This window comes from Corvus hawaiiensis, chromosome 6, assembly GCF_020740725.1.
Source record: "Corvus hawaiiensis isolate bCorHaw1 chromosome 6, bCorHaw1.pri.cur, whole genome shotgun sequence".
NCBI classification, from domain to species: domain Eukaryota; kingdom Metazoa; phylum Chordata; class Aves; order Passeriformes; family Corvidae; genus Corvus; species Corvus hawaiiensis.
The window spans coordinates 6,180,458-6,204,955 of record NC_063218.1 but is presented as its reverse complement, the minus strand read 5'-3'; the positions used below and the strand labels follow the sequence as shown (position 1 = coordinate 6,204,955).

At 44.0% G+C, this 24,498-nt stretch overlaps 1 protein-coding gene across 7 annotated transcripts in view; it reads right to left on the bottom strand.

Moving 5' to 3' along the window:
* SYT16 (synaptotagmin 16) overlaps positions 1-24,498 on the bottom strand; it is a 103,602-nt gene that overhangs the window by 40,832 nt on the left and 38,272 nt on the right. For 2 of the 7 annotated variants that reach the window (XM_048307086.1, XM_048307085.1), the window contains exon 2: positions 14,343-14,513. In XM_048307086.1, coding sequence (XP_048163043.1) covers positions 14,343-14,513 — 171 coding nt within the window. Of the gene's footprint in view, positions 1-488; positions 615-3,126; positions 3,754-4,003; positions 4,046-14,342; positions 14,514-24,498 lie in introns of those variants that run through there. The other 5 variants (XM_048307082.1, XM_048307084.1, XM_048307083.1 and 2 more) reach the window with 5 other exon arrangements.

The window sequence follows — 24,498 nt, the reverse complement described above, 5'->3', positions numbered from 1 at the left end:
TTGCAGGGTTTTTTCCCCCTAAACCAAATAAACTGTATATTGGAATGACCTTGTAACGGGTTTCTGTGGCTCTTTAATCACCAGTGGCTGTTAAATGAAGCATATCTATTTTCTCTGTTACATTACTATTGGCAACCAGGTCTTCAGTAAGTGCCCAGAAATATTTCCATGGCAACAAAAAGCATTCAGCATTGCTACTGTTTTGTGCCAATTTAGCTTTAAAATATTCTATTGTGGAGAGAAATATGGTACATTAAGTGAAATAAAGTCAAGATGCAATGTTCTGAAAATAATACAAGGATAAACAGGAAACATGTATTTTGCAGAAATGGGGGGGGGGGGGGGGGGGGGGAGCTGCCAAATGGAAGGAAAAAATGTTCAAAGCTCATTTTGATGCTACTGAACAGCTTTGCTGAATGTCAGCAAGTCCATGTGTCACTTACATTGTCACTTAGGGTTAGGTAAAAAACTAACAGAAATAAGGGTACCTCAAACATCTTCTCTTGATCATTTTAATCCATGACTGAAATTTTAAGTTGCCAGGGTATTACAGTCTCTCTGCATGTCTAGGTTACCATCAGAAGAGTTCACACTCTTGATGTTAGAGAATGAATCTAAAGGAAAAAGAGGAAATAAAGAGTTGAAAAATAAAATACAAAGAGCATGTGTGTTTTGGAAGTGAAAGTTCACTTAGAAGAGCAAAATGAGTTCTTCCACATCAAAGGGTCTGTGGAAGACATTTTCAAATCACAGTTCAGCACTTTCTCTCCCATTATACGGCTTAGTTCTGAGAAAAAAAGGCATCAGCTCCCAGCCCTCTAACCCTCAAACAGCCAACTTTTATGACTATGAAGTCTTGAGACCATTGCATGGCTCTTTGTGCAGCACATTGCAGAGATAAAAAGATTAACGTCTATCTGAGACCATCTGGAATGATATTTCCTAGGGTCCAAAAAGCTATGCAATGCTCCCTGAAGTGCTTGGTGTGGAAGCAGAGAGCTCTAGGAAGCAGCACTGTAGGTGCTGGGGAGCTCTGTGGGACCAGCCTTCCAGTCCACAATGGCTTAGGGAGAAGGAAAGCCAAAAAATATTGAGAGAGTCGAACAGCAACTTGACCAGTACCTGCTCTCAGCTGGGAGAGAGGTCCAGAGGGACCCTCCCTTGAGCTGCAGGGATGGGTCACTCTGGCATCTGTCTGTCCCTAAGTCTCACCAGGAAGCTCCATCTGGTCCATCACCCGCTCCTAGGACCCGTCTTTCTCAGATGTCCCTGCAGACAAGGCTGCAGGTGACAAAGAGCTCTGACAAGGACAGCAGCTTATTCCTGGACCCCATCTCCATAAGAGCTCACCACCTTTCCTCCCACCTGCTGTGAGCAAGAGTGTGGCCCAGAGAGAGCAGGATGCCCTACAAATGATGCATTTGGCACCTGGCTGAGCCCCAGGATTTGCTGTGAATTGTTCCAACAGCCCCTCCTGAACTACAGGCTCTGCAGGAGACAAGGTTAGGCCCTGGACAGCACTTGTCCAAGAGGATCCACGGCCCCAGCACTCCCTGAATGGACACCTTGTGCCCTGCTCCATGACTTCTGTGCACACACTGGTCACATAATCCAAGCACACACAGCAAATCCAGCCCTGCAGCAGCACTGGTTCAGTGCCTATGGACAAACCCTGTGGGCAGGATATTGCACAGGCAATGTACAGGGGTACCAGAAGGTAGGGGTTGGGCTCCAAGAGATACAACTCCAAGGTATTTAACCTGAGAACTGGCAATCATTCATTTGGAATACGAAACAAGCAGTCCCAGTTTGGGAGGCAGAACAACAAGACCAAAAGCACTTTTAAATTATTTACTCCCTGGCTATAACAGAGTGAGAAATGGCAATAAAGAAAAGAACTAATTTTCCAGTCATTAAAGAACACCGTCTAAGGCTTATGCCCTCTCAGTCTGATATTCCTGTTAAATACAAAAACAAACCAGCTGATCTTCCACAGTCTGCACAGAAAATATGTAAGACTTCCCTAGAAGCCAAGAGTGATGAAAAGCTCCTGGTCATAATAAAACACACATTTTCAAGAGCATCTACCACCTGCTTAAACAAAACAAAAAAAACCCTTTTAGATATTTGAAGCCAAATTCTGTAGATCCTCAGTGATTCTTAAGTTCTTCATCTGCTCCATATTGTAGAACCCAGTCCCCTCCCCCATCCTCTTTCCACCCTTATCCCCACTCCTAGGATGTTTGTAAAGAGCAGCTTTATCCCAGCAAGACCCAAGGATGTCAGCAGGACTGCAGCTTTCCCTGGGTGTAGTCAGGACATATGTCTCCACCAGACCTCTGTGACCCAGGAAACCTCCAGCCACACTTGTGGTGACACTGAGTGGGCACAAGTCACGTGGCTGAAACTCAGTCCTGGGCTCAATATCCTGAAAACACTCTTGCTGTCATTTAAAGATCAGAAATCATAGTTAGGCCTATTTAAAACTGAAAATATCAAACTCAGTTCTCCTTCTCATAATCTCCTGCCTGCTGTCTTCTTCAGTCTTCTTTGAAAAGCCTGTTGGGGTGGTGGGAGGGGAGGAAAGCGATTTGGGAGCCTTTCATCCATAAAATCATGAGATATGGCTGGCTTTTTAGTACAGCATTTCACAGCACATGGCACAGTAACATCTTGAGGTTCCTGGCACAGAGAAACAAGGTTTGAGATTGCTATTAAAGATAGATATATATATATAGATATAGATATATATATATATAGTGACGCAAAGGCAGATGGTTCTCAAAGCAAAGGCTTAAGGCTAAACATTCCCTTTGAAGGGTCCTACTACCAGAAACTAAAAAGGGAGGGAAGTAAAACACCCCTTGCTACAGCAACAGGGCCTGATTGCCTTCTAATACACAGCATTTCACCCTGGAGATCTCCACTTCTTTCAATGAGATTAGTCTCACAAACAAGGGAAGAATTGGAAAGGTTAGATTTTTCTTTGGGATTTGGGGAGTTTTATTTTAGCTGTGGGAAACAGAGAGAATACAGAACATAATGAGCAGATTAGCAACTAAATCAAATCAACAGCCGAAAAGAAAGGTCTGGATAATGCAGTCAGGGCGCGTGCCAGCTGCTTACCTGCACAGCGTGCCTTGCCATTAGCACCGTTTAAGGAGCCACCCAAGCTGAGGCTGTGCTCATGACCTCCCATCCTCAAAGAGGGCTCACCTTCTTCCTCAGCGATGGGAGGAAGCCGATCAAGAGGCTGGAGATCTTCGCTGGTCCAGTAGGATCCATTGGCTGTCAAAGACCTGGAGCTTTCAACACACTGCTCTGGTGAAGCGCTGGTATTTTTAACCCGTTTTTTCCTCTGTGGACCCATGTCAGAGCCATGAGGGAGGTTTTGTGAAGCCAGATCAGGGCTTCCAATGTAACCGTCTTCTCTAGGATAGAAATATTCCTCATCCCAGAGGTCCAGGTCTCGTTCATCATCTGATTCCTCAGAATAATCCTCATAAACGCCTCCATTATTCTCCAAGTCCTGGGTCCTCTCTTCTTCTGGCTTATGACCCACTCCACTCAAATTCAGCAGTGAGGCAGATATGGAGTCTCCTGCTTGTTGGATCGCTTCGTATATTTGAGACATCCAAGAAGACAGTGGCTGGAGGAAATTCTGAGCAGCCTCAGAAGCCATGTTTAACACTATGCCGGTGTCTGGTGATCAGTTGTTCAGCTTTGCCAGCATGTCACTTATAATTCAGGGAGCTACAGAATAAGCACCATAAGAAATTACTGTAAATTACTTGTCCATCAACACCTGTCGACACACTATCTATGTAAGATGTCTAGAACCGAGAGGGGAAAATGGAAAAAGCACTTTTACCCGTTGAGAATACCACCAGAAATCCAGAAATGATGGACAAATTGCACATATTCCTGCAGAGATCTGGAAAGCTTTTATTCGATTGTTAAACCTTAGATAAAAATAAGAACCAGAACCTTGGAACACAAGTACCTTTTTGAAGTGCACACATTCTGGTTACAGCTGTCAACAGACCTGGGGGAAAAAAGGTACAAAAAAACCTGCAATCAAAAATCTCAGATAACCTCCTGGCCCAAATTTCTGTCACATCCTTAGCATTAGTATGACCAGGTGAGAAAACTGAAAGGAGGAGAATTTGGGGAGAATTGTGTTTTGAATAATGAAAATGACAGGCCTAAAGCTTGCAGTAGCAGCCCATGGCAGACAACCATCTCAAATGCTTTGCTGCAGAAAGGCTGTGAAGAAACTCTCTCTGCCCACAACCCAGAGTCGTTTTGCCATTCACAGAAATGACAAAAAAAAGCTGAACAGAGGAGGTGGAATATTATGGATATGAAATTACTGGGAACAGAAGCAAGTTAACAAAAGCACTGGTGTTATCTCGAGATGATGCTTTCTCAAAATTCATCTAAACTCTAAATAAAAACATAACTTGCAGAAAGTTAACATGCCTTTTTGCCCAGTATACATCTTCCCACATCATCACAAGACAGATATTCTTTTAGGAGCTCTGAGAAGGAGAAACCTACAAATAGGATGATGGGTTTAGGAAGAAAGAATTAAATAGGTGCAGATTTTAGTCTAAAAGACAACTAAAAAGAAGATTCAAAAATTAATACCAATGTCTTGCTGAATTGAGAGGTCTGAAAGCAATCAAAGTATAAAAGGATGAATGCAGTGTAACTGCAAGAAAATAAGCTCAGCAGCAATGTGCATTACCTTATGAAATGATCTCCAGAGAAATGTAGTGGGAATATCAGTGTTGTGGATCTTTAAATGGAGCACAAACAAGAAAGATCCCACTTTGCTTGGTGAGCAGCTATTTTAGACATGAGATCAGTGACTTAAGAGGACTTTACCTTAAAAAAAACCCTGTGCCAAATAATTTGGTTCAGTGATGTTGATTTATACTGCAGACACTTCCAACAGGTTTATTGTCAGCTTCAGTGTGCTAAGAATTGCAGCCCTAACAAGGGCAGTAAATGAATGCTGGTTACCAAAGGCATTTTAAAAGCTGTAGCTGTCACAAACTCCCTGGGCTCAGGGCACACACTGTTCCAGCATCCGTCTGGCAGCCTCCAGCCCTCAGCTCAGCCCCTGGGACTCAGATAAAGCTCCCTGCCACACATTAAATCTTTGGCAAGGAACAGACAGTGCCAGAGACTCGCTTCCCAGGTGAGCTGTTCCCTTCACTGACTCTCCTCTTTCCAACCCTGCCCTGGGCAAAGCCTCTCTGCTTTGTGCAACTGATTTTCTCATAGACCAGAAGAGATTAAATGCTTCAAACAACTCATTTTCAACAAGATGCAGATTACTGGTAAATCACAGCACCAGAGAAATCGCTGGTAGGAGATGGTACTTGTAACAGTGAGATTCTCCCAGGCTTGGAGGGAAATAAACTCTGGTGGGTAAGTGCTAGATACTGGATACAATTTTAACCTGTCATTTATTTACAGGCAAGAGCAAATGAACCTCTCATTTTTGATGAAAGGAGAACTTCACAGTGCTCTCCCTCTGTCTCAGCAGCAAGATCCATGACAGCAGTAGCCCTCAGAGGGATGCAGACGTCCAGGAGTGATGGCTAACCAATGGAGGTAAAATATATGGGTGCTGAAATGAAGTGCTGATCTGTTCTAAAAATCAACAGAACGTAGCCTTGTGATATTTGCATAGGAAATAATTATCTCCTCTTGTTATTAGATTTTGAAGCTAACACCTGATTTGTCCAACAGTGCTATCCCACTTCTGGATGCTGTGGCTGGCTACACCGCACTCAGGCAAACATCACAGGGAGGTTGGTACCACAACCATAAGGATGGAGGGAGTTTTCAAGGCAGGATTTTGCTTTAGTAAGGGAAGTAAAGCAGTGACCTACAGCCACCTGCAGAGCTTGGATGTGGTCACTCAGTCATCTGAAGCAGTAGATAGAACTTGAACGTGAACTTTCATATACCAAGCAGTTGCCTGTAGTCTGGGGAAAAATATAACACACACATGTACACACATCCACAACTCTACCCAAGACCTGGACATAGCCTGGATTGAATCCTAAGAACTCCAACAAGTGGTTTGATTTCAGTTTATAGACAATAGACAGACACTGATGTGTATTTCACCAGAAAAATCTGAACCACTTTGCAGTAACACCTGCAACTCCCATGTGCAACTTGCAACCCAGTGCCTACATAATCCCTACATGCAAAAACAATGTCTTTTCCAGGGTGCCTGACTCTGTTTCACCTTTGCTTTGCTTCTCCTACCATCCTCTCCATCTTACTGCAGACTCCACAGTCACTGATATGCTGAACAACTGGAGTTCAGTTGAATTATAAATGGTTTATTTTTGTACTTGCAGCAGATGGATAAAATGTGTAACAAGCTGCAGACAAGTTTAGGCGGGCAACAATTTTACAAACGCACCAGAGGATCAAAGAGGGCTGAGCTGTGTTACAGGCTTGCTGTTTCCCAGGAGCTCTCTCCATTAATTAGGAGACACTGCTCTAACAGCGTGTTTATGATATATTTCACAACATGGCCTTTTCAACATAACGGATTTTTACTTTTGATTTCTCTAACAGTTTTGACTTGCATTAGAAGAAAAAAAAAAACTAAAAGAACAGAGAAAAGCATAAAATGTGTGGGAAATAAAAAGAAATCCATTTCTTTTTAAAAGTATTCATCAAACAAGAGAGAGGAAAAAAGCAGTTTAGCAAATTCACTTCAAGTTCCATCTTCTGAAACCACCCTTAAGAATTTTCACACCAAATCACATGTTAAACTCGAAGTTGTTAGGGGTTTTTTTCCTCTCCTGGAAAATCAGATAGCTAAAAGGATCAATGCTAAGCCTCTCACAGAAGCCATCATAACCTTTACTACAATCTATATTCCCTTGTCTTGATAGGATCATTATTCCTGAGTAGCATTCCCATTGAGAGGTGCAATTACTGTATTGCTAAAAAAAGTAGACTATTAGCAGAATTTCAAACACTACCCCAATGCAGAAGTTTATAATATTACCAAAGTGTCTTTCAATCTTCTTGATACATAGGTTCTTAAAAAAAGTGACATCAGGTGTGCATTTCTTAATATTTTCCTTATTCACCCTGTTGCAGAGTGTAGGCACAAACTTCCTTTTCTTCAGTCACTTTTTGTGCGGCCCTTGGAATAGTTTTCTACCAAACCCCTCCCTTACAGGCAGAACACAGGTTGAAAATGGATCATATCCATTAACAGGAGCTTTATTTGTGTGGACATCAAAGAAGAGCAGTGTGATTGACCCAGCATGAAGCTCTGCTCCAAGTTTAGGGGGAAAAATCCTAAAACAAGGTGTGAATCTGAGCTGATGCCCAGAACATCAAGGATCTGTGCAAAAGGTAAGGCCATTTTGCTTTTCATGGAAGGGGGAAATAAGGAAGGCTTGAAGGGGTAAGATTTTTTGAGCTACTGAAAACTGTAATGAGCCTGATCCTCATTTCAGACTAGAATCCAATTAGCACACATTTAAAATAGCAGAGAGGAGGTTAGAAATGTACTCAGATGAAGGCAGGCAGCAGCAACACTGGGCCAAGAAATCCTCTATCCTAGTTCTGGGAACAATCTGGACTCTTTGCTCCTCTTGCAGTTGCCAGAATTGTATCTAACAAGATGCTAGCAAAGCCCTTGCACTCTCACCAAACATTATTATGATGAAAATGTATTTCCAGCTGAAACTGTCACAGTGCCAAGCCCAGCCTGTGCACTTGAAGCTGTTCAGGGGGTTGGAGCCTCCTGCAGAAGTGTTGTGAGGTAAGTTCACAGACAGTGCCCAAGGTTCACATCAGTTGTGAGCGTCACTACTGACCAAACTTCCACAAGGTAAAAACAAAACAGAAATACAGAACATCTGGTAACTTTTTGGCCTATGTGCTATAAAAATGCTATTTAAGTGGTTGAATTTAACACACAGAAGAGAAGACAGAGGCACTTTCCAAGTGATTATGTGCTCTGTGATAATAGTTTTCAGCTGGTGAATCAGAAACTCCAGGGCATTCAAGGAAAATCTAATGGTTGATGCCAATAAATTAGACACATCTCATTGGAAACGTTCATGGGTTACAAATCAACACAGTAATAAAGCCACTGCTGCAGAGCATTGGTCCTGCAAGCCCCAGAATGGTGAAGAGAAAACAAAGATGAGCTCAGGCAGACAGCAATGTACCCGGCTGCACGGGGCTCAGCCCACGCACAGGAAGCCTGCAGACTTATTTCTCACTCCCAAATCATCTCATGTCTTTGCAGGCAGCTCGCTAGTGATGCTGTGCCAAATTAGTTGTAAAAATTGATACCCAAATGACAAAAGTGGTTTTGATCAGGATATTTAGCCCCATGTTGTCTCCTCCTTTCTTTTCATCCCTTTTTTCCTGCTCTCCTTTTGTCAATAACAATGGCAACAATTACTAATCCTCACGGCTTCAGTGGGATGGGAAGAAGAGGAAAGAGGTAGAAGAAAAAAAGGAATTATGCAAATGTGACATTTATCGTTCAAAATTGTGGAGCCTTTTTCAAAAAAAACAGGTCTCTCCATCATACAGAGTACATGATGACAAATTCAAGAAAAAAAAAAAAAAGTTCCTGGAAGACCAGCATTCAAATATTGTGCTCAGAAGCTCCAACAGCAATGGGGCTGAGGAGCTGATGATGATTTCTTATGCTGACCTCTTCACACCTTTGTTTTTGCCTAGGCTGTAAGAACTACTGAAATCAGAGGTGTGTTCATCTCATGTAAGTCCAGGGCACCCAGAAAGCAGAGGATATGTGAAAGCACAGATAGATATTATTGCCATCAAAATATTAATACTAAACCTGGGGGGATTTTCAGGAGAGAGAAAATGTCTACACCTCCTTGGCCATAATATTTGGTTTGGATATTCAGGCGAGCCAGATTCTGACTTGGCACTGGTGTTAAATTCAGAGTCGCTCCACTGAAGGCAGTCACATCCTCCAAATCAAAATAAAGCCCTTTGCATTTAAAGAGCCACTTGTCACCAGAGGCACAAAAAAGCCCTTAACTGTTCCATGCCAAGTGGTTGTACAAAAAGCAGCAATGAATAACTTCATTTATACTTCTCCAGCCGAGGGTTACATAAAGGGCAAAAAGAAATTCACAAATCATTGGAGTATTAGAAAAGTGGTGTTAGTAGAGGCAACTGTTCTCTCTCAGGCTAAAAGAGCGAGAAACATCTGTAATTACTGGATTAGGGGAATTAAAGAAGAAACCTGCAGTCAGAAATTACAGCACATTCTGTAATTGAGCTGCTGCCATTTGCCAGCTTGCATGAAGACAGAAGAGCCAAAAGCAAATCACAAGTTCAAAAGGCTGGAGAAACACCAATTTACACCACCACTCGAACCCACCCACCTGTGCTGTCAAGCTGTTCCCTAGAGCAGACCCCATAGACTCCACCCTGCCTGCAATTGTGCTACCCAGTCTGCAGCAAGTGAACAAACCAGGGTCAATCAGAGCAATTACTTGCATGGAAATTAGCAGTGGGAGAGCATGTCTAGCTGTTTAACAAAATGAAGATATTTTAGAAACATTTAGAGGAGTCACCCAGTTCCTGTTACTCCTTCCCCCACGCACACACTCCATCCTTGCAGAGCCTGTGGGAATTGCTCTGTGTGGACCACCACCGAGCAGTGCAGACAGAGCTGTTTGGGAGACAAAAATGCAGTGGATGATTCTTGGTGATCCATCTTTGTGTGCACACGTGGCTGAGCCTGTAGCTCCCATCTCCTCTCACTTCTAAGTCAACCACCAGTCCAGCCAGAAATCCTGGGAGGCTGAGGGGTCACTGGGAAAACTAGACCTAGACTCAAAGGATTTAAAGGAATTTGGAGATAGAGATCTGAGCAGGCAGCTGTCCCTACTGACTTAGGAACAGCTCCCTCAGCTACTCCTTCATTAAACTCAGCCTTGTGGCAAACCAAGCTCTCCAACATCTAGGGCAGGCATCAGTGGCAGCAATCACTCTGTCCCATGGCCAGTCACACTTCCTACGTGCCTCTATTGAAGCAGTTGAGAGAAAAAGCAATTTAGAAGAGAGGCTTCATTTGGGCACTGAGAAACTTCCCTTTCACAAGCTTCTCTCCTTCCTGCCACTGGTTGGTCAAGGAATCTTAGCTACATACCTCAGCTGGGTGACAGGAATAACCTCAGGCCCGCTTTCAATCTTCCCTTGCTGAGGACAGTGGAGATACTGGGTACTCAGCATCAGCGTCAAAAGGACCAACCACAGTTGTACTCCTTTGGAGAAGTACACCCCTGGGTTTTCCACAGCTTAGGAGGAAGCCAGACTGGTGCTGTCACACTCACCCACATTTCTTGTTTCTAAACATGAATCTCTGCCTCTGCTGCATATGACAGTCCCACTCACTGCATGTGATGGGTCCCCAGGGCCCGCCCGGGCCCAGGGCAGCACTGACAATGAAAGGCAGCGCCCAGGCAGCACTGCTAACATTCCAGCCCTTGGTGAGTGTTATAGGTGTTGATGCTTTCCTTAAAGCCTCAGCTATGGGAGATGAGTGGTTTATATAAGAACTGCATCTCCATTTATTTATTTTAAGTGTGCAGCTAGCCCCAGAGGCTGGAACAGTGGCTGTGCAGAACAGCTTGAGAACATGAAATGAAAGTGCTCTTGAGGCTGATAAAACAGAAGGAATAATGAAAAAGAAATCTTCCTTCAAGCCTCATCATATTTATGCTGTTTCCACATATCAAGAGTACATCTTTAACAAGTGTTCAAGGTAAGGCACAACTGGAATATTTTCATGTAAAGCACAGCGTACTAAGCTACAATTTCCTTCCCAGTCTCAGGTTACATCATTATGAAAAGATTACGGTGTAGAACAAAGAGGACCCTTCACTTTCTTGAGCCACAGCACTGAATCATACGGTTGGTCATAGCTCTTCACACAAAGGTTTGCCCAGCACTGTCACGTGTACCTGTGACATTCACTTCACCCATGAACTTTTGAAGCAAAGGGCTCCCCAACACTATAAGCACCATGCACAGGAACATCACCTCCTCTTGATCCCAAAATCCACTCTACAGACAGGGACACCAAAACTTCACAACATCAAATGGTCTCACATGAGACCTCACTGACTTCTCTCAAGCCTCTGCTCAAGGGAAGGTCCTCCTTCCTTGTGTGGAGAGATGATTCAAGGGGCAATCTCCCGTACACACTCTCCCAGGGCCTGAAAGATCACCAGTGCTGTGAAGAACCACTCCAGCTGGTTCTAAAGGTGTGGCAGTCAATCTTTCCCTCCCTAAGGAATTCTACACCTGATCTATTAAGGCTCTACATCACTCCAGAAAGACCAGGACTGCTTCATGCCACCACCTCTTCCTTCTGCACATGCCGGGGCACAGCCAAGCAAGCTTGATATGGTCTGTGCTACCTTCCTACCAGCTATGTGCTTACCAGCTTCTCTACCTTTGCAGCCTGCTCTGAGCTCTCCCCTGCAGTGCCAAGTACATCCTAAATACAGGTTGGCTGTACCCAGATAAGCTCCAGCACTCCCAGTGAAGGGACTCCCACAGCTGCGTGAGAAGCAACCAGGGCAGCACATCCCTGCTCAAGAGATGGGCTCATCTCTAAGGTCAACAAACCAGTCTAGAACAGGATCCACAGAATGCTAAAGCACCAAAAATCTGCAATCCATTCTGTCCCAGTAATTAAGAGTCTTTGTCCTGAAGTCTCCTAAAAGATTTTTCAATGAAATCTCCATTTCCACAATGATCTTTTCCTTATCTTTGTCCCTTCATAGAGACACAAACTGTGCAATTAAAATTAAATCAGGAACAAACCAGGCAGATGTATCCTAGAGCCATGATGATGGGAACACCTATTTCATTCTGTCACTTCCCTTGTTCTGCAGACAGGCTCTATACAGGAAAGCAAAAACAACAACAAAGAGTCTCTGACATTTTACAGTACATTTTCTAAATGTCACCCTGCGTACCTGCAAAGTAGACAGATTTGCTCATGTTTCTCTACCAACTCTCTTCTTCATTGGTAGATAACTCGAAACTCAACTGGATCCAAGGGCAAGAGGAGCAGCTTATGCACTGAAACCCATACACCCCTTCCCAGGCCCACGTTCATTTATCTGTGCTGTTGTATGTGGGGGTTCATCCTATTGCAGATGTTTTGAGTCATGCAAAATGCCTTCTCTCCTATTTAGATAGATATGTTCTAAGCATTCCTAATTGCAGAGGTGGAGAATCAAAAAGCTTTCCCCAGTTTGAGAGCTTAGAACTGGGAAGAACAACCATTAGTGGGCTGCATGTTGAATACCAGAGTATTGGAATCAAGATCTCCTTGCAACACACACAGCTCACCAGAAAAAAGTTGAAAAGAGGAAAATTGAATGCTAACCAACAAATTTCATGTTGCAAACCCTCCCCATCCTGTTCCTTCCTACCCAGCAAAGCCAAATTCCGAATTTGAAGCAAACTCTTGCTTGTCAACACTCTTCTTGGGAGAGCTCCCTCACCATGCTGGAAACAGCCTTCCCTGGCTTCCCTGCCCGAGCTCAGCCTCCAGGTTTCTACATTCGCCATATGACACACTGTGTTAGCCCAGGTTTTAATATATTCCCTCATGCTGCTGTCCTTTAAAAGCACTGGCATTTCCTACACACAGATTCCATATTGACTTTACAAGTACCAAGACGCCACGGTGAAATTTAAACTAAATATAGAGGTGGTATTTTTAAATAACTCTCAGCTCCAACTCGCCAAGCCAATTTTATTTGAACGGAAAAAGCAGACTCCAGCTTTAAGCTTCCATTGTAATTAATGATTACAACACATTCCTCTGCCGTATCAGATTTAGCACCTCATTAATGTATATGGTATTTTTCTTGCACAGCACAGCTGTAGTTAAAGTTGAATTAGTGTTTCCATTATAAGCCCATGTTTCCAAAGGTTTATCACTCAGACACGAGATTTAGTCTGAAATGAAAATTGCCATTGAGAGTGTCAGCTGGGAAGCAATTTCTTGTCCTTCAAAATCTGGAAGCAACAAATACCAAAAAAAAAAAAGCAAGCCACTCTGTTTATTAATAATTCACATTTTAAAAAGCATTGCAAATACTTGTTTACATGATAGCCTGTGACAGCTCCATAGAATGTCAACACCCACACGCTCCTGGGAGATGTGTCATCTTAAAAACTGAAATAAAAGCCACATTTTTACACCACTTGATGGGAGGCGAAGAGAAGGGGAAAAAGACTTAAAAATAATATCGATGAGGGAAACTTATTAAAAAAACCCCATAGTCTTTGTTTAGAAACACTGAAGTTAGGACTTTCAGTTGAGAGGGGCGTGGGTGGGAATCGTTTCAAGTACCATTTGTACTTGTACCTTTTTCATGCCTGTCCCTGGCTCACTAAAGCATTTAGCAAGAATTGGTCCCGCTGAGTTCCTGCCACAGTTCCCAGCCTTCAACTGTCCATGAGTCCTGGAGTCCTAAAGTATGACCAGATCATGTCCTTTGCAGCAGCCATGCTGAGGCACAAGGCAAAATGAACAACAAAACAGCCTTGTATGAGCTCTACGCTTTGGGATTGTGTCCTTCTGCCATTACCTTTAAGACTGAATCATAGAAAAGCAGACCTTTCAATTGGGAGGCTTCTGAGGCCTCTTCTTGGCTGATTATCTCAGTGATTATACACTTACGACATGCAAATTTACAAACAAATACACAAAGAAATTATCAAACTCACAGTTGCCACCACTACCAGAACAGATGCATTTTTGATGGTTGAGAAAAATTAATTTTTTTTTTTCTGACATAGTAAAATTCCCAGTTGTTTTGACTCCAGGACTTGTGGGTTTACCCAAGACATAATGCTTCCAGAACACAACAAACACGTGAAGGAGTGTATAATAGATACTACAAGAAAACCAGGACAGGCATATCCTTTGTGAGCAGAAAGGCACCGTTGTTGGTCAGAAACACTCACATTTTGCTACTCACTGGATAAACAAAACACTCCCACAACAGACAGAGCAGGGAGTGTGCTTCTTTCCCCAGTGTTGACTTTCATTTTTCAAGAGATTACTCCTGACGACAAAGATAATGGGAACACAGTAGCAATTGCATATCCTTATGATCAAATTTGGGAGGGTACTGTCCAAAACCCTACTGTTTTCCACTCAAACAACCTGAGAAACAGCAAATGGACCTGTGTCTGTCCTGCCAGCAATCACAGCCTCCAGAAGACTCTGTACATCAAAGGCAGTGTAATACTGTGACACTTACCAAGGCCCTCACGAGCTCTGGACTTCGCTTTGCAGTGTTTTCTTTGCCCTTGTTGTTCCAGGCATGGGAGCTCTTCACAGTAGAGCTTCCTGTTGATGAAGTGGAAGAGGACTGCAGGGAGGATAACGAAGACTCCAGCTGCAGACAAAAACTCGGAAGCCTCAGGAGTAACTAAGAACAGAAAGTCAGAAAGAAAACATCAGCACAAACAGGCAAAACTGCCTAGGGAAAGATGTGGTTTAAGCACAGCTGTATCCATGGCTCTGCTTCCCCATCCTTTCCACAGAAGAAATAGGAATGAAATCCAGCAGAACATGGACTTGTGTTAAATGGATACAACATCCATTTAATACACTGGTCTACTAAGGATGTACATCACACAGACTTGGTTCCAGTTAAGGCCTTAATTTCTGTCACGTGATGAATCCCAACACAGGAAAGACACCAACTGATTTTAAGAAACTTCTGTAAAATGCAGGATTCTACCAGCTCCAGGAGAGACACTCTCCCTCTGTACTGCAATAAGGATCTGGCCAAGAGAGGGTCATTAAGGCCCCAAAACCTCCTTTGCAATTTATGTATTTTCTTTAGAACAATCAGATTACACATAATGGTACTCACTAACTTCATTACATTTACTAAGAACCAGGTTAATGTATAGCCTATGATTCTCATTCAGCTGCTACTTTACCCTTAAGTGAGAAGTATATTACCGTACTACATAATTACCATTATTTTCTGGGGAAAAAAAAACCCCAGCCTGCAGCTCAGGTAATTCAGTTTAGCTCCTCGTGTGCCAGGTTGAGCCACAGGGGTTTTGAGCACAGTGGTTTTGCACTAGCTGATGTCCCAGCCCTGTTCATCAACATCCCTGTGTCAAACTGTAAAGAAACAGTCTGATTTCAATTTATCATGTTCTGCCTGTACCACTGGATCTGCAACAAACCACAGGCGCCAGCAAAAAGCTTTTAAAGCCATTTCACCTCTCTCACACATATCAAAATGCCAAAACAAGGGACAAACACTACATACGTCACTTGATGTGGGTGGAAAGGGCGCACGTGTCAAAAACTTTCAGTGTCATCTGCAAAAAAAATTGGCTGGTTATTCTGGTAATTACTTCACCAGGAAGGGGTGAAGTTCAGCTGTTCAATTCAAGTCAAAGACCCCATAAAAATGAAATATCAGCAGCATCAGTGGCATACAAGGGATGCCTGTGATTACAAAGCTGCAGCTCACAGATGAAATGAGCAGGATGAGAGGATGTAAACAGAGCCAGCCCTGTCTGTGGAACATCCCACTGTGAATTTATAGGACTTGACTCAGCGAAAGACTTGGGCTAGAAGAGCTACACTGTCCCCAGTTACTGATAGTGCACTGTATGACTTCAGTCTGGGGGGATTTAAAAAACTTAAATTAATACAAGCCAACATGTCTCAACTGAAACAAAAATCACCAGTGCATAGCAGCAGCCCACATGCAAAACAAATGAGTGGTTGGGACTGAACCCAGAGGAACATGTGTTACACAAACTCTGGAGGTGGCTCTGACCCTTCCCCACCCCAGCCTAAGGAAGGAACAGAAATATGCACTGAATCACAGCAGCTCAAATGACAACAAGGTGAAGCCTACACTTCCATTGCTCTGCTCTGCATGGCCACAGACAATTCACAGAATCACAGAGTGGTTTGGGGACTTTAAAGACCATTTAGTTCCAATGCTCCTGATATGAACAGGGACACCTTCTCCTAGGATGTTGAGAGTCCCATCCAACCTGTCCTTGAGCCAGCACTGCAATGTGCTGCTATAACTTCCCTAGATAATTTGGCAGTCACATCTCAGGCCTATTTTCCCCTCACACCTCAGTCCAGGGAGCAGGGCTGGGGATGTGAGAGTGGCTGAGTGAGACATTGACTCTGGCTATTTTCAGCTGCTGAAGTCACCATTAAGTAGCTGCTGGAGCCAAGGATAAATCAAAGGAGATGAGTATAAATCAAAGCAGCTATAACCCCAGAATATACATAAAAGCCTGGCTGGGTCCCATCACTGGCTTGCCCTGTTCTTGAGCACAGAATAAGCAGGAAAAAGGATAATGCTCTACCTTACATATAAAACACGTGGCATCACCACATCTCAGCACACAAGTGTGCAGCAAGGACGCCACTGTTGTAATTTGTTTTACTTCATAGAAATCTCTGAGTCCAAGGAGACACCAGGGCTTCCCCTTCTCAGACAGGGCACAAGCAAGCCACCAGTACTTTTAAATATAAATTATTCAACACATTCCATGAAACACTACACAACCACCAGCTAGAAAAAGTCCTCAAAGTGCCCCTTTTCCCCAACAGACTTTCAAAGTAGCTTCCAAAATCCCAGAGGAAAAAGCAGATCTTTGACTAGACAGGCATCCTGAAGGAAAGTTTGGAGACAAACAATCACCTGCTTGCTCTAAAGTAACTCAGACTGGCACAACAGTGCTATTGCCCATGTAATTCTTGTCTCCTGGTCACATACAGAGGAACAAGAAAGTAGTAGCTCAGTGACGTAGGACTTGGGACAACCTTTCCTGCTTCCCCTACTCCTTGGGGCAAAATATAAAAGTCACCACCTGTCAGAGCTCACCAAAGGTGCAGCATCAACTTGAAGGAGGAAGTTTTCAAAGCCAAGTACTAAAAACTGTCCACACAGAGGCAGAGTTTTTGGGAGCATAGGCAAGAAGGGACTGCACAGACTCTTCCTGTATGAAAAAGACCATCAGCCAGCATCCAACAAAGGCTGAGATCCCTCACCTCCCTTCCTTGGAAGCACCAAGGAACTCTCCCTTCTCTCCTGAAGATGTTCTGTCCAACTGAGAGGAGGTGCCTGGGACTTCTGCAGCACAAGGCAACAGAGTGCATGCATCCTGTCCTGCGGCTTTATGCACAAGTTTCCTTCTTTCTCAACCAAAATATTTGTGCCAGATACCAAAAGTTTTGCCACAGCATCTAAGAGAGGGCTGAGTTTGCATCTGAGCACTATCTCACACACTGCACCTAGCTCCAGCTGGAAGCTCAAATCCCTCTGGAGGGGAGCCATGAACGTGCTGCACCTGTGTACAGTCCTTGCCACACCTCCCAGCTCTCCTCCCAACCCTCAGCTGAAGGCCTTTCTCTGCAGATTTGAAACTCTAGGCTAAGGCTGTGCCTGAGAAATGACTGCAAAACTGATTTGGAGCAGAGCTCTGTTCTGGCTTGTGGTGGATGTCTGGGCCTGAGAGGTGGGTTGAGGAAGAAAAGTAGCAGAAATGCACACACATCCCTTATGCTGCAGCATTGCTGGAATGTGTCACTTTTCACACAGGTGAAGTGTCCATCCTTACACTAATGGATGACAGACTGTTGTGACTGGAGCAAGAATATGTGACAGACTAAGGCATGCAACTCTTGGTCCAAAGCCTGGGAGGTGCTGAGCACCACGTGCTTTGGGACATAAACATTCAGCCAGGATCCTCCCCCATTTACCCGTTTTTAAGCCAAGAAATTAATGCCATAGACACCTTTGTGCAGTGCCACAGTGGGTCCACTCATTCTGCTTCTCTGGTTGGGAGCACAAGGCAAGAAATGGTGTTTGTGCTACTGGCAGGTTGAGGCCACACAACTGCACACACTCCTTGTCCACTGCTCAAGAGCAAACAAGAGGTGCAGTGTGAAGGGCCCTGAGGCAGAAAAGAGAAGATCAGAAATGGAAGTGAGGTCAAGAGAAGAAATGTGAGAGGACACAGGGAACACAAGGCATTACATTGCTCCTGCTCCAACCTCTCCTCAAAGCCACATTCACACAACAAGATGACTTCAGGGAGAGTCAGTCTATCCAGAAGAACAAGGGAGGTGTGTTGGCCACACTGTTACATGCATAGAATGCAGCTGGGTTTTGGCTTGTAGCAGGTTTCACAGCAATTCTGCTACCAGACCTGGCCTCTCCCAACGGGCCAGGGCCAGGGGAATGAACACAAGAAGCTCCACAGTGGATTGACTTGGAGTGTCTACAACCAGCAAGACCTTAATACCTTCTGCTGTGCAAAGGTTAAATTCTGCATAAAATACTATTCCAGACAATAGTTCTTTAATTTCATTTGATACCAAACTCCCTGAAAAAGGAATGTTTACTGGTACTTTTTAATTATGAAATAAAAAGAAACCATAAATTGTCTGTTTTGCTGTCTGTGCTAATTACATTTCATTATATATTTGGAGTAAGCTATGATTTTCCTGCTGGTTCCCATGACATTTTTCATTATCAGCCACTAATTGTCTAGCATGCACACTGCATTGTGAACCAAGTAGGCTGGTGCGTGGGCAAAAGTTCTAGCGAAAGCTGCAAGGCAGTACAAGTGTACATTATTATTATTACTATTATGATGTATTAGAGAGTTTCCACCTACTTGCATATCTACATCTCCTCATCCTTATCAGCAGTGTCACAGCACAGCAAGGCCCAGGAGTCCACCCTTGTGCTTGGCAAGGCTCAGCAACTACTGAAGGGAAGTTATGTGGGATGGAACGATGGCAGCAGCCCCACTGCAAGGAGGAGTTCCCTGCTGGGTGTGATGGAAACACCAAGCAGCTTTCTCAGTCACTTCCTCTGTTCAGTGCCCAAAGCACGTGGGTATCAGAATCTTGTCCCTTTGCCCACTCACAAGCAGAGGCCAAGGTTATAAAGGAAAGCAGTGCCATATGTGGACTCCTAAAGGAATAGGATAATTAATGGGATCTTTCTGAGACAGCAAGACAGAAGAAAAAGGTAAAGGGTTTTCAGAAGCCACGGCTAACACTGTATCCATTATAGCAAAATCTCCAACAAATCCACACCTATGCAAACTCAGAAAGTGCCACAAGGGGTGAAGCAACTCCTTGCATGCAGCATTTCATAAACTCAGCCCGAGGGAAGCTGTAGGAGCCGATTCTTCACACAGCAAACTGAAAGAACATGACCACTGCTCGTCCTTATCAGCCTTGTACAGGTGGCACTTCTATTCATGTGCACCACACACACAATACACAAACACTTCAGAAATAAATGTGTGTTTTCACAGGATTGCAGCTCTCTCCTGCTATCTATTTCAAAGGAGACAAAGCCCGACCCTTTCCAACAGCACTGTGAGGGAACAGTTGTATAACTCCCCCTCTTCTCCTCAAGGTGATCCACAAATACATTATCAGAAATGCAATCAGACCATATTCAGTGATGTAGCAGAAGTGAAATTCCCATCCAAGGCAGGAGGACATGCCCTGCACAGAGGCTCAGTTTCACACACTTTATTTTTATGTGCTGATTTACAGATAGCAAGAATGAGGAGGTTCTCCAGTCCTTTTATATAAGGAATATGAAGACCTGAAAGGCACTTATAACCTGACTATACCTCTGTTTACTTTGACTGCAAATTTTGTCTGATCAAAGGGTGGGGGAATGGCCCCACTCATAGCTGTTGCTGATGTATTTGCAGGTCATCTTCAAAGATTTGAGCTGCTCTTATGGCCTCTGACATAGGCACACTATTTCAAAGGTCTCAAAGACAGTGAAGCAACTTCATCTCCCTCTCTTCTACCACCCACAGAGCCACCCAAGCACCTTGCAGGTTTCAATGCATTTACCCCCCCCCCCAACAAGTCTCTGAAGCAGGGAAACACTAACAAAACTGCCCCACAGAACAGGAGCTGTGGCACAGGATCAACCCAAAAAGGGTGGAAGTTAGACCCAAAAGAACAATCAAGAAATGTTACATCCATCTACACAGGCATTTCAGTGCTCAGAATTGCCTCATGTTTCACCCCAAAGCTGAGGCTACCGAATAGAACATCGACAGCACCTTCCTAGAGGTGACATCATGGTGACAGTCACGGGACTTCAGGCATCTGTCCTCAGTCACACTGGGTCACATAAATGCCACAGGATGGGCATTTTTTTTCCCCAAGAGCCTTATTCTCTTAGGGATACAATCCAGTAGAGGTGCTTGACACCTTCAGGCCACACTGAATTGAAGGCCCATCAGGCACAAACGGAGACACAGAGGCAGTGGCATTTAGCAAGTGCACTCCCCTTAGAAAAGGAAGGCCTGAGATAAATTCTCCCTTAAACCCACATTTTCCTTTACCCAGTATCATGTCCAAGGTGCAGGACTAGAGGAGGGCAGCCTCTCCCCTTCGGGCTCAGCTTGGCTCACTGTGAACCCTGTATTGGGGCCAGCAGTAGTAGCAGATTTGATTTTTCTCAGCCTGCTCACAAGAGCCAGACTCAGAATTGAATTCTCAGGATGCAGTCTGAATTTCACTTAGAACCTGCTATAGATAAATGACCAAGACATAAATACTGGGAGGGCAAACCTCAAAGCACCCAGCAGCCAACCTGTGAGAGCCATAAGCCCAATTTCAAAAAAGCTTTCCCTGAGGCCAGGTTTTCCATCTTACAAAGGCTGCTCTGTATTTTGCTATGTACGACCCTGCGGCAGCACTCTTTTCCCAGCAGCAAAAATCCCATTCTGGCCTTGAGCAGTGCTCTTGATGACATTTGTAACTGAGCACACACGGTTCTGTGAAATATTCTGCCTTCAACAAAAAGCATTTTTCTACTAGAAAAGATGAAGTATTAGTTTTAGTGGATGTGTTTTAAACAAGTGTGGAGCAGTAGTTCAAGTCCACAGCAAGTACACAGCCTCTGCAAACAATGACACCTGAAATTCTGCATCCAGAAGAGTCCTGGCTCTCTCCCTATTCCTCTGTCTGTAAGCAAACACACCACAAATACAGATGGAACAAGGGAGCAGAAATGTGTCCTGATGGACAGGGAGCATTCATGCTGTCTGGTGGAGATCACTTTCAAGGGTCATCCAGAGGTTCATCATCAGTTTTAGTAATAACTATAAAAATGGCTCCAGTTCAGCACGGTATTCAAAATTCATTGAAATTAACAGGGCCAGGGAGACTGAGAATTTGAGCAGCACACAACTTGAATTGTCATTCATGAGCTGAAAGCTGGTCGCCTCCATGTCAGGGCTGAACAGATTTGATGGGGACAGCACCCATCCAGGCCTTGGTCCTCCTGGCCCAAGGTCCCTGCCGGGATTGTTCCCAGAGCTGGGCCCACAGCTGAGGTAATCAAAGTGAAACCTGCAGCCTCACAACTGTTCATCTCAGTTCTTCTCCAGACCAGTGAAGAAAAATTAGAACCAGGTATAAAACTACCTTCCCAGCCCACAATCTATGAGGTACCCTCACACTCAAGAGTTTGCTCTGCCATTTCTTCTCCATCTCAGTATTCACTCTAATCTCTGAGCTTTGCTAAAATTCTCGGTTCTGCACTGTGGAACTATTTTCCATTGTAAAACCAACTATCACACAAAGCAATGAGCTACCTTGGAGGTCAAAGGTTTTACCTAAGACATAGGAAAGCAAGAAAATGGCTGTAGTGATAATGATAAATACAACTTGAACTAGATCAAATGAAAGGATCTAGTCCCTAAAAGTCAATCTCCTGCTGCTTAGGGCTCTCATGTTAGAGATGAGATCTGTACTCAAATGCAAATAAATCAAACAGGACACAGATCTGAACTTGCCTCTTAAGATATCCTTTGACTACCCACCTTCTGGAAAAAGTACCACAGCAGCAAGGGACAGCTGTTTTTTCTCACAGACAGCTCAGAGAGGAATTCCATCCTGAAAGAGGACACAACCTGGGTCTAGGAAAGTTTTTTCAAGATGATGCATTTCTTAGGAAAGTTTATAATTTAAAACAGAATTTAATTGTCCGACAAGAGCACCTTTTCTCAGTTTGCACTCCCTGGAGTAGGTTTGTCTTTGATCGTGTCCCGGGTGTGTTTTCAGTCATGGTACAACACAGAGATCATAATCTGATACCTTTTGTCATAGCTGACACCAACACTGCCTTACTGGTAGAAAGGGAAGACTAGGGCTGTCAGTCTGCCACCTTTCTTGAACACTGAAGTCACGCTTTTTTTTTCCTTTTCTTAAAGACAACTTCTTTGTTGCCATGGTATCACTAATGCAGTATTTTGAGACAGGGAAAGAAGATAACTGTGCAGCATCACAGTGACACATCTATCAGCTGCCATCCTCTCAAAAAGGACAAATAAATAAGGATGTCAATGCAGACTTTTAAAGGCTCCTCCACCCTTTAAAATTTTTCCCTCTCACATACAAGTCACTGTCTATGAAGTTCATGCCTCGGTATTATTATAGAGGTCAGAATTTCTCTCACAGCAAGCAGCATCTAGAGTTATTTTTCAATTCCTTCTCTTCTCCCTATGCTACATGACACCAGCTGAGGTACACACTCACCAGAGAACAGCACCTGCATGTTCAGAAAATGCCAGCCTGGCTCCCCATGTTAAACCATGCAGTGACTCTTTGCAATTCCTGCTTGTACAGTGATTTCTCCCTGAGCCATCCACTGCTGAAAACAGCTCTCATTCATCTCAACAGTGAGAGAAAGAAAAAGGGCACTCTGATGGTGTCTCTCATATAACCACCTTCATCTCCCTGTGATCCTGTTATCCTTGTAACCTTGGAGTCTTTCCTATCACTGCCAGAATTACTTTAAAACAGAAACCTTTACTAACTTAGCAAATCAAGGCCTGGCACTCAGCACAATGACATTTCCCTCCTTGGCTTGTGAGAACATTGAATCAGGTCCCTTCCAAAACTTCAGAGATGGCTGTGCCCACCACTGGCACACTTCTGCTATGTCAGTAAATCCAGGGAACAGTCACAGTGAGAGATGTCCCTGTCCCCATGCACTCCCTGACTTGGGGTCCAGATCAATGAACAAGCAACGAGAGACACAGTGGCTTCCAGCACATGCCACAGCCACAGTGGTGACATGATGAGCTTTTCATCTCCTGGGTGATACAAAAGGAAGAATAATGTAATGAAATGGAAGCTTTTATAAGCTGAATTTACCAGGGCTTCTGTAACAGAGAAGAGAGCAGAGAGCAACAAGCAAAACAGCGATAAAAGGTCAAACAGCAAGGACCTCCGATATGAGTCAAGAATTAAACAGTGAGCACAGAGTCCTCTAGAGAATAAAAATAACTATTTTTTTAGAGGAGAGGGAGGAAATGGGAGGAGAAGGGGAAGAAAGGAGGATCTCAGTTGCTGTTTCACTTATTTGGGGGCATAAAAAGAATAAGTCATCTCCACTCAGAACTGAAGTGCTCTCACCTCTTCAAAGGGGAATCTAATTGGGACCTTTATGCTCTCATGTACTTATTTTCCTCATCCACAAAACCTTGCTCTTAGTTTCACCAATTTGACCCAAGGCACAATGACTCATCACAGCAAAAGGCTGGACAGCAGCTTTGGGTTTTTTTGAAAGACCTAAATAAACCCTGCTCCATCAACTGACCAAGGACAACGCAACAGTAAACCTCTCACTGAAGACTGTGCGTTGCCTTGGCAACCTGTCTGATCTCCATGGCTCCAGGGACTGGAAATGTGCTGCCAACAGGAGATTTTAGCTAATCAAACCAAATCTCTTAATACTTACACGATTTCCCATCTGTAGAGAGCAGGCCACGTGCCAATGGAAAGCAGGGCACCCTCTGAACACAGCCCGGCCTCCTCCTTGACCTGTTATTTGTTGGATCCTCGTGGGCCACAGATGTCTCCTGCCAGGTACCAAAGGAGAAGAAGGGTGGCAAGGGACCACAACCTCATACCTGCACTCAGCACATTCTGGCAGGATGCAGAGGGCGAAGGCAGCAGGACCTTCACAGCATTCGTGCCTCAACCCCTGACCTTTGGAAGAAAAATAAAGTTTCTGGTATTGGCATCACACACCCCCTTGGCACTACTTGTTTGGAGCCCTCTGAAGCTGCTCCATCCCTTTTTCAGCTCCCATGAAATACATCCAGGTACCAGCAGTGGCAAACTGCTGACCAAAATGATAGAATAGGACAAGGGTGTACCTCTTGACCTTCCTCGATCAGGGACTGCTGTCAAACTGCAGGACAGAACACCTGCTTTTTTCTAAAACTTCTAATTGGCAGTGCTAAAAGAGTAGCTTTGGTGGCTAATTTTGCCTTGAAAGCATGAGCAGTCATTGATTTTTATTTTCTTTAAAGGAATAGCCAGACCAACCTTTATAAAGTTCCACTAAAGGTTTC